Source organism: Crocuta crocuta, unplaced genomic scaffold, assembly GCF_008692635.1.
Source record: "Crocuta crocuta isolate KB4526 unplaced genomic scaffold, BGI_CrCroc_1.0 scaffold121, whole genome shotgun sequence".
NCBI classification, from domain to species: domain Eukaryota; kingdom Metazoa; phylum Chordata; class Mammalia; order Carnivora; family Hyaenidae; genus Crocuta; species Crocuta crocuta.
The window spans coordinates 3,469,768-3,483,913 of record NW_027528608.1 but is presented as its reverse complement, the minus strand read 5'-3'; the positions used below and the strand labels follow the sequence as shown (position 1 = coordinate 3,483,913).

Here is a 14,146-nt window from a genome sequence, read left to right as displayed (position 1 = left end):
TCTCTCTCTCTGCCTCTCCCCTACTCATGCTCTCTCTGTCTCTCAAAAAAAAAAGAAAAAAAAAAGTATTGCATGTTTTAAAGTTGCTAAGAGAGTAAATATTAAAAGGTCTTATCACACACAAAAACCCTGTAACTATGGTGACAAATATTGTTTGTGCTGATCATTTTGCGATATATAAATATCAAATTATTATGATATTTACCTGAAACTAATATGTCGTATGTCAATTTGACCTTAATTTAAAAACTTTTCTGCCCATTAAAAAACTATAAAGCCTTTTTATTACTTAATTAAAAGAACTCTTTATATATCTGGATACAAATTCTTTATCAGGTATATAATTTGCAAATATTCTCTCCTAGACTATGGCTTGTGTATTTTTAAAATAGTATCTCCTGAAGCACAGAAGTTTTTATTTATTTATTTTTTAAATCAAGAAACCCATTTTATTTATTATTTTTCTCAATTTGCCTTTTTTCCTTTTTTTAAACAGTTTATTGTCAAGTTGGTTTCCATATAACACCCAGTGCTCATCCCCACAAGTGCCCTCCCCCATGCCTATCTCCCCCCTTCCACTCCCCCCCATACCGATCAGTCCTCAATTTGTTCTCAACATTCAAGAGTCTCTCATGGTTTGCCTCCCTCCCTCCCTTTCCCCTTCTTCTCCCTCATGGTTCTCCATTAAGTTCATCATAATTCACCTATATGTGCAAACATATGGTAGCTGTCCTTCTCTGCCTGACATATTTCACTCAGCATGACACCCTCTAGTTCCATCCATGTTGCGACACATGGCCAGATTTCATTCTTTCTCATTCCCATGTGGTGTTCCATTGTATAGATAAACCACATCTTCTTGATCCATTCGTCCGTTGATGGACACGTAGGCTCTTTCCATGTTTTGGCTATTGTTGAGAGTGCTGCTATGAACATTGGGGTACATGAGCCCCTATGCATCAGCACTCCTGTATCCCTTGGGTAAATTCCTAGCAGTGCTATTGCTGGGTCATAGGGCAGTTCTATTGTTAATTTTTTAAGGAACCTCCACACTTTTTTCCAGATGGGCTGTACCAGTTTACATTCCCACCAACAGTGTAGGAGGGTGCCCGTTTCTCCACATCCTCGTCAGCATGTAGAGTTCTCTGATTTGTTCATACCACTCTGACTGGCGTGAAGTGGTATCTCAATGTGGTTTTGATTTGTATTTCCCTGATGAGGGACTCTGAGCATCATTTCATGTGTCTGTTGGCCGTCTGGATGTCCTCTTTGGAGAAGTGTCTGTTCATGTCTTCTGCCCATTTCTTCACTGGATTATCTGTTTTTTGGTATGGAGTTTGGTGAGTTCCTTATAGATTTTGGATACTAGCCCTTTATCTGATATGTCATTTGCAACTATCTTTTCCCATTCCATCAGTTACCTATTAGTTTCATGGATTGTTTCCTTTGCCACACAGAAACTTTTTATCTTGATGAGGTCCCAATAGTTCATTTTTGCCCTTGATTACCTTGCCTTTGGAGATGTGTCAAGTAAGAAATTGCTCCAGTTGAGGTCAAGGAGGTTGTTTCCTGCTTTCTTCTTTAGGGTTTTGATGGTTTCCTGTCTCACCTTCAGGTCCTTTATCCATTTTGAGTTTATTTTTAGCACAGAAGTATTTTAATTTGAGAGAGTCCAATTCAATTTCTTCTTTTTTTTTTTTTATATATTTTTATTTATTTCTAGGAGAGAGAGAGACAGAGTGAGCAGGGGAGGGTCAGAGAGAGAGGGAGATACAGACTCTGAAATAGGCTCCAGGCTCTGAGCTGGCAGTCAGCACAGAGCCCGACGCGGGGCTCGAACCCACGAACCGCGAGATCATGACCTAAGCGAAAGTCGGACGCTTAACCGACTAAGCCACCCAGGCGCCCCTCAATTTCTTCTTTTAATGGATTATGCTTTTGGTGTATAGCTAAGTACACATTGCCAAGCCCAAGATCATGAAAATTTCCTTCTGTATTTTCTTTTTTTAATTTTAACTTTTTAAATGAATTTTTTTAATTAAAAATATTTTAAAATATTTATTTTTGAGAGAGAGTGAGACACAGAGTGTGAGCAGTGGAGTGGCAGAGAGAGGGAAACAGAATCTGAAGCAGGCTCCAGGCTCTGAGCTTTCAGCATAGAGCCCACACAGGGCTCGAACTCATGAAGTGTAAGATGATGACCTGAGCCAAAGTTGGACGCTTAACTGACTGAGCCACCTAGGCACCCTAATGTTTATTTATTTTTGAGAGAGAGAGAGAGCACCAGCAGGGAAGAGGCAGAGAGAGAAGCAGACTCTATTCTCTGAGCTGTCAGCACAGAGCCTGATGCAGAGCTTGAACTCATGAACTGTGAGATCATGACCTGATCCAAAATCAGACGCTTAACTGACTGAGCCACCCAGGCGCCCCTATATTTTTTCTAGAAGTGGTTGAGTTTTAGATCTTATATCGAAGTCTCTGATCCATTTTCACTTAATATTTATGTATTTTATGAGATTTAGATTGAGGTTTATTTTTTGCTGATTGTAAAGAAAAGAGTTATCAGAGCAGGCCTGAGACAGCTATCCTTAGAAAGCTTATTTACAAGGTTGTCCCTTGGCTGGTGTCTGGAAACTTAATTTCAGAACAGTTTCCACCATTTCCAGAACTGATAAGAATGATTTGCACAAATAGTGTCGTTTCTGTTGAATGCCTGCTTACTGGGAGTCTGGAATTTTGAAACACTCTGGGCAGAAGTGCCTACCTGACCAGTCCCTAGTAAAAACCCGGGGCGCTATGTCCCAGATGAGCTTCCTTAGTAGATCGCATTTCACATGTGTTGTCAAAACTCTGCAGGGAGACTTCAGCATGTCCTGTGTGACAGTCCTGGGGGAGAGGACTCTTCGCGGCTGGTGCCTTCAGACTTCACCCCACACACCTTTCCCTTTTGCTGTAATAAATCACAGCCTTGAGTACAACCGTATTGAGTCCTGTGAGTCCTTCTAGTGAATGAATCACTGAAGGTAGGGGTGGTCTTGGAGAACTGACATACCTGAGGATGTCCAGTTGCTTTAGCACTATTTGTTGAAAAGACTGTCTTTTCCCCTTTGAAATGCCTTGTCACCTTTGTCAGAATCAGTTGATCATAAATGCAAGGATTTATTTCTGGATTCTGTTCTGTTCCATTGCCTAGCCGTATGCCACTGCTACATTATCTTGATTGCCATGGATTTATATAGTAAGTTTTAAAATCCTATAGCACCAATCCTTCAACTTTGTTCTTCTTTTTCAAAATTATTTGGCTCCTAGGTGCTTTGCATTTTCATAAACGTTTTAGGATCAGCTTGTCATTTTCTACTGAAAAGCTCATGGGTTTTGTTTTTGTTTTTTGAGAGAGAAAGAGAGCGAGAGCGTGAGCGTGAGTGTTTGCAGGAGAGGGGCAGAGGGAGAGAGAGAATCTTACACACACTTCAGGTTCAGCACAGGGCCTGATGCAGAACTCAGTCTCATGAACTGTGAGATCTTGACCTGAGCTGAAATCAAGAGTCGGATGCCTAACCAACTGAGCTACCCAGCTGCTTCAGCTCATGGAGTTTTGATTGGAATTGAATTGATAGATCGATTAGGGAGAATTGACATCTTGACAGTAGTGCATCTTCCAATCCATAAACATGGAGTGTCTTTCCAATTAATATGCAATGTTTTATGGTTTTCAGTGTGCAGGTCTTAGGCTTCTTTTGTTAGATTTATTCCAAAGTATTTTACTTTTTGATGCTAATGTGAATGAAATTGTTTTCTCAATTTCATTTTAAGAGTGCTTGTCACTGGTATGTGGAGATAGGATTGAGTTGTGCATATTGAATTATATGCTGTGACCTTGCTGAATGTATTAATTCTAGTATTTTGTGAATGCCTTGGGATCTTCTATATACAAGATTATATCATCTGTAAGTAAAGACAGTTTTGCTTCTTCCTTTCCGATCCAGATGCCTTTAAGTTCTTTATTTACCTATTGCCAGTGGCTTGAGGCTCCAGTACAGTAGTGATTAGAAGTGGCAAAAGTGGGGGCACCTGGGTGGCTCAGTCGGTTAAGTGTCCGACTTTAGCTCAGGCCACGATCTCACGGTCTGTGGGCTTGAGCCCCATGTTGGGCTCTGTGCTGAAAGCTCAGAGCCTGGAGTCCACTTCACATGCTGTGTCTCCCTTTCTCTCTCTGCACCTCTCCTACTCAAGCTCTCTTTCTCTCAAAAATAAATGTTAAAAAAAAGAAGTGGTAAAAGTGGACACTGTTGCCTTATTCCTGATCATAATTGGGAAAGGATGTCTTTCACCACTAAGTATGATATTAGCTTTGTTTTTTGTTTTCATAGATGCCCTTTATCAAATTTTGTAAATTTTCCTTTTTTCTCAGTTTGGTGAGAATTTTTATCACGAATCTGTGTTGGACTTTATCACATGCCTTTTGTTTTTGCATCTGTTGACCATGTGTTTCTTATCCTATAGCCTGTTAACACAGTGTGTCACTTTAATTAATTTTTGGATATTAAACCAATCTTGCAATCCTGGGGTATATCCCACTTGGTTATGGTATAGAATGGTTGTCGTATGTTGCTAGGTTTGGTTTGCTAATATTTTTTTGAGGATTTTTGCATATATACTCATGAGGGATATTAGTTTGTTGTTTTGTTTTCTTATGATGTCTTTCTCTGGTTTTGGGTCAGGGTAAAACTAGACCTCATAGAATGAGCTGGGAAATTTTATCTTAGCCATTTCCTTTCAAGGGGCTAGTTTATGGTCTTTTATGGGTGGCTGGGAGCAATTCTCTTTTCTCAAAGCTGATTCTTTGCAGGAATGTCTTAAAATTCATGTCGAGCAGCTCAGTTTATCAGTGATGTTTCAGGTCTATTTAGTGGCAGGTGCGGCTCAGGGTGGGCCAGGCGCTGAGCATCCCTGAGGCCTCTTATCTGATCACATCTGGCGCTCACAGCTGCAAGTGAACCCTCAGGACTTCCCTATGGGGTTTGGGAGGTCTGCTCACTCGGTGGTGGGGCATCTGGGCTGAAGGCACTTTCCTCCCCCTTCTCTTCTAACAGAGCAGCTACGAACCAGAAGGTGCGGGAGCAGGTGCGCCTGGAACTGAGCTTCGTGAACTCGGATCTACAGATGCTCAAGGAAGAGCTGGAGGGGCTCAACATCTCTGTGGGAGTCTATCAGAACACAGAGTAAGTGGGGGCACTGATTCTTCCAAATGCCTTCGGAGCCTCGGAACGTGCCGTGTCAGGGACGGTGGCCATGTAGACCCGAGAGGGTTGGCAGACCTCACTTTGGGAAGACAGGGATTGATCTGTTTGAGGTTTGAGCATGATGCGGGAGTCAAAGGGATGAACCATGACATTGGAAATCCCTGGAGAGTGGGACAGAAAGGCATTCGATTGTGGGAGAGCTGCGTGGCTGGGTCCAGATGAAGAGACAGCATCTCTCACATGGCTCTCCCATAAAGATGGCCTGGAAGCCCTTCTGTGGTTGGCCTTGAGAGCCAGCCGCCGGGTGGGGCCACACTGCCCTTTTCCCTCTCAGCCTCTGCACCGTGCACAGGGCCTACCTGGGTCCTTCCACTGGTAGGATGCGAAAACGGCTAAACCACTTGACAGATCATTTATATCAAAGATTAGGGGACCTGTGTGAGTTGGCATGGCAGCTGAGAGACTTCAGAAATGTACCCTGTTAAATATTTGAGAGATGAACATCCTCATTCAGAAGCCTCCCCCTAGGGAGTGTGGGGGGCCCAGTGCTGAGGGACAGGCTTCAGAACAAGCTCAGAACGTCTCCCCAAGGTGTGAGCTACCTTTGAAAGAAATGTCCGTCTTGGAGGAGGAATAACCCCGAGACGCTGTGCAGAGACATGAGGCTTCTCAAAAGGCAGGCGAGCGCCAGGGGAAACGCAGTCAGAAGGCAGTTGTGTGGATTAACAAAAAGATGGCATTTGGGAACCTTGAGTCACCTTTGGAATGTGCTTTTCCCGTCTGTCCCCAATCCTCTGCCTGGCATGTGGGTGTTTTTCAGAGCCAGAGGGAAGGCATTAATGTGTGAACTCTCTGTTCTTCCTCCTGTGATGTCCGGAGCCCTGGCTCGCTCACCTGTGGGCCCCTGTGTGGGTTTGAACACCTAATCACAACAGATGAGAGGTGTCTCCCAGCCTATACTGGGATATTAAATTCCAGTATTTTGCCCAAAGGTCAACGTTCCTTAAGGGAGGTAGGGCCAAACTTGGCTGATAAACGTAGGATGTTTCATATTCCCGCCTGCGATACAGGACCGCAGGGATGTATTCCACAGGGGCAGGCACTGAGGGCCCCTGTGTGATTACAGTGTGGCTCTACAGAGGCCACTTGGTTTCCTGTGCCGTCGGGGAGAGGCAAAGAGGTGTGCGGGTTCATAATGACACCTTGCATTTGCACACGCCCCCTTCCTGTTTTCAAAGCAGATTGTTTCTTTCTTAGCACAGTTGATCTTTAAACATTTCTGTGAGGCAGGAGGGGAAGAAACAGTCACGTCGGGCAGAAGACAAAACACAAGGAGGCTGGAGGTCACGGAGAAAGTTACGTTAGCGCGAGGTTGGGACCGGGGTGCCCTGGCTGCTCCGGGGCGGTCATGGGGAGCACAGCCCTAGAGGGGAGAGGGTGCAAGGGTGTCGGGGCCTGGGGGAGAGAGGTGTGGCCCATCCACAGTCCCCTTCCAGCAGGCTCTGGCTTTCCCTGCGGGCTCTGGGGAAACCAGGCACCCCCACGGTTGGATCCCGCCTGCTTTTAGCACAGCCGGTGGTTTTCCCTTGGCCACAGAGGCAGTTTCAGCTTACAGCTGCATTGTCCACTCGCCCTGCCGTGCATTCCTGGCCGCCTCCGTGGCTGGGCTGCCCCAGGAGGTCTCCGCTTACAGGTCACGGAGCTAAATCTCTGTTTGCAAAACACAGCCCGAGCCCCCTTCACTTCCTTTTGGCCCTGCCCCTGTCCCTAAGCATGTAGGTTCAGGGCACACTTCCAGGGCAGCCTGTGGGGAAACTGAGTGGTCCGCTGTGGGGGAGTGCAGTGGGCGGCAGGCAGGCGACCTGGGCCTGGAGTTTAGGTGTCAAAAGGGGCCCTCAAGGCTTCCCCATGCAGGTGATGGGAACCTAGGGGGTTCTCCCCATCAGAGGAGGCCCCTAAGAGCCTAGGTGGGACCTGCCCTGGTGAGGAAAGGAGGAAGGGGATAAAGGAGGTGCATGGATTGGCAAGGTCGTGTGCCCAGGCCGGGCAGCGGTGGCCGCGTCAGGCACAGACCCAGCCCCACAGGAGGCCCCCAGCATAGTCACTGAAGGAACGGGTCAAGACGGCTGGCCCTTGTGTGTTAGGCTGGGTAGTCGAGAAGTCACAGGGCTCTGGGACTGGGTTTAGAACAGAGATAGGCACATGACCAGCGTCATCTTTGTAGAACATGAACCGGCATGGGGAGGCTGTGGGACCCTGAGCTGGGCTGCTGGGCGCACAGCGGCCGGGACCGGGATGTTCATATACTTTGCTGTGTTCCTTATAGGGAGGCATTTACCATTCCTCTGATTCCGCTTGGCCTGAAGGAAACCAAGGATGTTGACTTCTCAGTTGTTCTCAAGGTAAATCTCAAAGCGATGGGTTCTGGACTCATTGTTTACAAAGAAAAACTAGAAGTCGTGTATCTCTTGCAAGTTGCCTTAGGCCCAGTGGGCCAAGTGTTAGCTGATTTCTGCAGGGTGTTTCCAGACCCCTTCAGCAAGCCAGAGAGCCCTGTGCCGTTCTCCTGTGTCCTCTGGCTCTCTTTGGTTCCCTCCAAGGCTCCGGGCCCAGGAAGGTGGGTTAGAAACCTGGGCCTATCCTCCCCAGGAGGCCAAGCCACAGAGGGTCCATGGGGGATGTGCTTTGGAATTTAAAAATTGAGGGCGCCTGGGTGGCTCAGTCAGTTAAGCTTCCAACTTTGGCTCAGGTCATGATCTCACGGTTTGTGAGTTCAAGCTCTGTCAGGCTCTGTGCGGACAGCTCAGAGCCCGGAGCCTGCTTCAGATTCTGTGTCTCCCTCTCTGCCCCTCCCTGGCTCATACTCCGTCTCTCTCTCAAAAATAAATAAGCATTAAAAAATTTTTTTTTGAATTGTAGCCTATATTAATTTCTTCTTAAGTTTTAAAACCAATTTAGGCCGTGTTTATGGGACATTAGCTAAATTTTCCCCCAACATTTTATTCTGAAAATTTCTAAACTTCTAGGAAAACTGAAAGAATTCTGCAGCAAATCCCTGTATATTTACTACCTAGATTCTACCATGAACATTTTCCTATAGTCAGTTTATCACATGTTTGTCCATCTAGGCATCCCTGTATCTATATACCAATCTACCCTGTTTTTTGGTATATTTCACTATCTTTAAATACTTGAATAGCTAGAATTTCTGGGGGCTTTTCCCCCTCTATCGAATTACTGGGGATCCAGCCACCTCTTTCTTTCTTCCCTCCAGTCTCTCTCCCTTTTAAAAGAATTTTTCCCTTCTCTTTTAACAGCTTAAAAAAAAACAACAACCAAATCAGTATCTGGACTCCTCTTAACTATAGGGGTCCCTGGGGATGCCTGGGTGGCTCAGTCGGTTGAGCATCTGACTTCAGCTCAGGTCATGATCTCACAGTTTGAGTTCAAGCCCTGTGTCGGGCTTTGTGCTGACAGCTCAGAGCCTGGAGCCTGCTTCAGATTCTGTCTCCCCCTGACTCTGCCCCTCCCACGATCATGCTCTGTTTCTCTCTGTCTCTAATGTAAGTAAATGTTAAAAAAAAAAACAACCAAAAAAAAAACCTGTAGGGGTCCCTAGTACGCAGCTGATACTTGGAGGCCCACTTGTGACTGTCACTGTGCTGGATGCCGGTGATGTCACAGGTCCTGCGTTCCAGGCCCGTGGCTCAGTGAGGGATTCAGGTAGGAAGCGGAAGAGGTGCTTTGATGGAAGCCCCCAGAGCTGCCTCAGCCCCATCCAGGCCCAGGAGAGGCCTCCCCGTGCCTGGAATGCCCTCCCCTTCCTCCTGTCCCTGGCTCCGTCACTCTGAGTTTTAATGAATCACCTCCAACTTCCATGTAGGAGGAGAAGGGGGAAATGGGGTGGAAGGTCGTGCCTGTCTCTGAGCTCTCCAGCACAGGCATGGTGGTCGGCAATTCACCCCAGCGCCCTGAGAAGTCCTTCCAAGTATTACATTTCTTTGCATAGTCATTCTGTTAGTTGACATATCTTGCACCACTTTTAGTTTAGGAAGGAAAAAATGATCATAGGCATTTTGGGCACACTGTAAAGCGTGTGCTTTTAAAAGCAGTTGGTTAGGGGCACCCGGGTGGCTCAGTCGCTTAAGTGTCCGACTTCGGCTCAGGTCATGATCTCACGATTCGTGGGTTTGAGCCCCGCATCAGGCTCTGTGCTGACAGCTCAGAGCCTGGAGCCTGTTTCAGATTCTGTATCTCCCTCTCTCTCTGACCCTCCCCTGCTCACACTGTCTCTCTCAGAAATAAATTTTAAAAAACATTAAAAAAAAATAAAAGCAGTTGGTTAATGCTTCAAGAGCTTCTGCACTGGACCTCCATTCTGGAGCAGAGACTGTACGCCTCTTGACTCTTTCACTCAGGGCCTCGTTGACTGCTCCCTGGTTTACATCTAGGTCTGCTGGTCCCTGTCAACTTGGGGTCTCTCTTGGGATTTGAGAAGGGACGTTGGTAGTCATACAAGACTCAGGATCACCCAAGGTTGGATTTTCTGGCTAGAAAACAACCCAGGAGCCACAGCTTTATGTCAGCTATTTAGAGGCCACCTGAATTTCTAGATGGGACACTTGTCACATGTTGGTAAGACTCAAGACATTTCCTTAATGTCTGTAGAAATGTCTTTGGGTGCCTTTGGGGAATAGTTGAAGATTCAGTTAGTTGCTTGGATCCAGGATGGCAAGAGCACAGGCATTTTCGAAGGAGGCGCTTGGTGACACTTGGGCACTTAATGGACCTCTGCAAGGATCCAGCCATGTCACGTGCCGAATTGCATGTTAAACTCAGTGGGGGAAAAATCACATGTGGGCACGGCCAGCTGCTATTCAGCTGAGGCTTCTGACCATGTCATTTTAGCCTAAAAGGGACTTTTCATATGTCAGGCATACAAGAACGAGAACATCTGGGGACGTTCAGTTTTCTCCCTTCCACGTTCATGCCCGAGAGTCACACCGACAGGTGCCGCGGAAGCAGTCGGGCTGACATAAGGGCGGATCAAAGTGCGGCTGCCTCGCACCTGTCTGTGTACCTGCAGGACATTTAATGGCCAGCAAAGCTTCACTGTGTGATTTCATTCTATTTTTAATTAAGCGGGCTTTCAAACGGCCTCATTTGAAGACACCATCAAAATAAATTCCCTTTCCAGAGAATTCAAGTTGTTTTGCGGTTTTTTGGGGGCCTCTAAATATAGCTTTATTTATTCGTTTTTGTTAAAAACAGTATTGCAAAGCATTCAGAAAAATATCAAGACATGGAAAGGTCCCTGCCCCCCTCACCCCCCCACCTGTCCCCACTGAGCCCGTAACCTGCTCAACACTTTATCTTTGGACCCTGGGGCTGTTCCTCTGATCAGGGGCCAGACTCATGAAGGTGTGGGGCTCTCCCCCGCCCCTCTGTTAGGGCTTCCTGTGGTATCTGCTTGCGGTTGGTGCTGAACAAGGTGGCTGTTAATCTTATTCTTTAGGCAGCTTCCAAATGCTCGCTCTTGTCGGCGGCTCCCCACTGAGCATTTGCACACTTCACTGAGTGTTCTCTTTGGACAGAGATTTCTAGATATGGATTTGGTCGGTCGGAGATCCATACTACCTACATTCCTCCCGACTGTGTGTGACGACGGCTTATCTTCCTGAACCTCGGGTTACGCTGGGCATCATTCATTTTGGGGTTTTTTTTGTGCTCTTTGTGATTTTTGTGATATAGGGCAAATTAAGAACTTATTGCATACAGTTTGCATTTCTCTGATCAGTATTTGAGTTGAATGCATGTATGGTGGTTTTGTTTTTTTGGTTTATTTATTTATTTTGAGAGAGAGAGCGAGAGCACATGCATAAGCAGGGAAGGGCAGAGAGAAGAAGAGACAGAATCTCAAGTAGGTTCTACACTATTAGCACAGAGCCTGATGTGGGACTTTAACTCACAAACCGCAAGATCGTGACCTGAGCTGACATCAAGAGTCGGACGTTTAACCGTTTAAATGACTGAGCCACCCAGGCGCCTCTCCTGTGTGTTTATTTGCCCTTTACACTTTCCCTATCAAATCGACTGTTTCTGCCCTTTGTCTGCTTTTCCAGTGTTGCTTTTATTTCTTACAAGAGATGTTTTACATGTGAAGAATATTAACCCTTGGTTTTATATATTTTGCAAATACTTCTCTCAGTACCTTTTCTCCTTAATTTAACTTTTGTTATACAAGCAGTAACCAATTTATTATTTATTTATTTATTTATTTATTTATTTATTGTTAATGTTTATTTATTTTGAGAGAGAGAGAGAGAGCGAGCATGAGCAGGGGAGGGTAAGAGAGCGAGGGNAGAATCTGAAGCAGGTTCCAGGCTCTGAGCTGGCAGCACAGAGCCTGATGTGGGGCTCAAACTCATGGACCACGAGATCATGACCTGAGATGAAGTTGGAGGCTTAACCCGACTGAGCCACCCAGGCGCCCCAAGCACGAGCAAGTTTAAAAACTAGAATATATATATTTAAGATATATATATATCTAAGATTTTATGTCGTTGAACTTACTAGCCCCTTCCTTTACAGTTCCACTTAGAGAGCATGTTCAGAAAGGCACTCTTCACACCAAAGTGGCATCAGTACATTGCTAGTATTTCTTCCAGTGTCTTGTTTATGTTTTTTACATCAAATCTTTAATCTGGTTGGAATTAGTTTTGGGGTAAAAAATGAGGTATAGGGCTGTAATTCTTTTTTTTTTTAATGTTTGTTTAAACATCTCATTATCTCAAAAAATGAGAGAGAGATAGCGTGTGAGCGGAGGAGGGGCAGAGAGAGGGGAAGACATAGAATCTGAAGCAGGCTCCAGGCTCTGAGCTGTCAGCACAGAGCCCGATGTGGGGCTCGAACCCATGAACCGTGAGATCATGACCTGAGCCAAAGTCAGACGCTTAACTGACTGAGCCACCCAGGCGCCCCTGTAATTCTCTATTTAAACCAAATGGGCAGTCAGTTTCCCCTGAACTCTATGTGAAGAAACCATCTGTAGTGGGGGATGGTGTCCATCTCCCTACCCCCATCACCCTTCTCCATTCCTGCTCTGTGGCTTCCTATCACCTGTGGCTGAGGGGGAAGAGCACCGGAGAGGATGGGAGGAGAGGGAAGTTCTGGCATTTATTCCCCAGGTTCCCTCGGATGGCTTCCTTCTTGCATTCCCAGAGGGAAGGTCCTGGTGGCTCTGGGTGCCTACCTCTGGTAGCCACCTCTCTGGGTTTCTAGAGCTCCTTCTGTATCCTGACCCTTTAGCTCTGGGGTTCCACACCATCGCTGCAGGTCCCCTTACCCCTGCCCACACCACTCTGTTAGCTCTTTGCTTAAATTCACGTCAGGCCCGCAGTCCGTGTATGCCACTTCCTTCCTGTCTGGGCATGCTGGCTGTTCCAGCCTTTCCCACTTCTGTGGCATGCTGGCTTTTGTCAGGCACCCGATTCTCAAACCTACTTCCATCTGTGTCTGATCCATGCCTGGTTTCATCGTCTATCCATTGCTCACAAGTTAATCCCTGTGTTTGTTTTTTTTAATTTATTTTTGATATAGAGCGAGACAGAGCATGAGCAGGGGAGGGGCAGACAGAGAGGGAGACATAGAATCCAAAGCAGGCTCCAGGCTCTGAGCTGTCAGCACAGAGCCCAATGCGGGGCTCGAACCCACAAATCATGAGATCATAACCTGAGCTGAAGTCAGACGCTTAACCGACTGAGCCACCCGGGCGCCCCAATCCCTATGTGTTTTAACAGCAATTAGAGCAAGCCTCTTTTATTAACTATGCTCTTCCAAATGTTCTTGGCTTTTCTTCCAAATTTTACTCCCATGTTTTGTCAAGTTTCTCCAAAATAGTGCTTTTGGGTTTTGATTGAAACTTCATTTAGATTCATAGCTTAATTAGGACAAAATTGTATCTTTACATATTGCATATTCTTATCTATGAACATAATATTTCTAAATGTTGATGTCAACAAATCGCAAGTTTTATGGGGGCAGGGACCTTGTCTGTCTGATTTTAAATGATCTAATGCTTGCCATTTGCAGCAACATGGGCGCATTTGGAGAATATCACGCTAAGTGAAATAAGTCAGAGAGACACAGATACCATATGATTTCATTCATATGTGGAATTTAAGAAACAAAACAAATGAATAAAGACCAAAAAAAACCCCAGTCTCTTAACAGAGAACAAACAGAGGAGATGGGCAAAATTTTACCCCCAAGAATATTATACTTTTCTTGGCCTGGTGCAATTGGGAAGGTATTGTTTCCCTGCTATATTTTTCTAACTGGTTATGGCTTGAAGAAGAAAGGAAGACTATTGATTTATATATAGTAATTTTTTGTCCATTTCCCTGGATTCCTGTTACTTTAGTAGTTTTTCAGTTGAAGCTCTAGGCTTTATAAATAGACCATCACTTTGAGGAAAAACTTAGTTTGTTTTTTCCTTTCTAATATTTGTCTTAATTTGTTAACTTTCAGAATTATGTTATATGAATAGAATGATGTTATATAATCCTGTCTTATCCCTGATGCTTACAATGGGTTCCAGCCAGATTTTTTTTTTTTTTTTTTTGAGAGAGCATCTGGGGAAGAGGGACAGAGGGGGAGAGACAGAGAGAGGGAGAGAGAATCTTAAGCAGGCTCCACACTCAGTGCAGAGCCTGACATAGGGCTCCATCCCATGACCTGGGATCATGACCTGAGCCAAAATCAACCTACTGAGCCCCCCAGGTGCCGTAGGTATTTTTTCCTTCTATGTAAATTTAATTTTACCTAGGAATGCATTTAGAATTTACCAAAATTCTCTTTGACTTCTGTGAGGTTAACATAAAGTTTGTAATTTCTCTCCTAAT

The 14,146-nt window shown here is 45.5% G+C and overlaps 1 protein-coding gene across 1 annotated transcript in view; it reads left to right on the top strand.

Annotated features, from left to right (window-relative positions):
- Positions 1-14,146, top strand: part of RHPN2 (rhophilin Rho GTPase binding protein 2) — a 54,206-nt gene that overhangs the window by 18,591 nt on the left and 21,469 nt on the right. The window contains exons 3-4 of the mRNA XM_077754688.1: positions 5,094-5,222; positions 7,570-7,645. Coding sequence (XP_077610814.1) covers positions 5,094-5,222; positions 7,570-7,645 — 205 coding nt within the window. The remainder of the gene's footprint in view (positions 1-5,093; positions 5,223-7,569; positions 7,646-14,146) is intronic.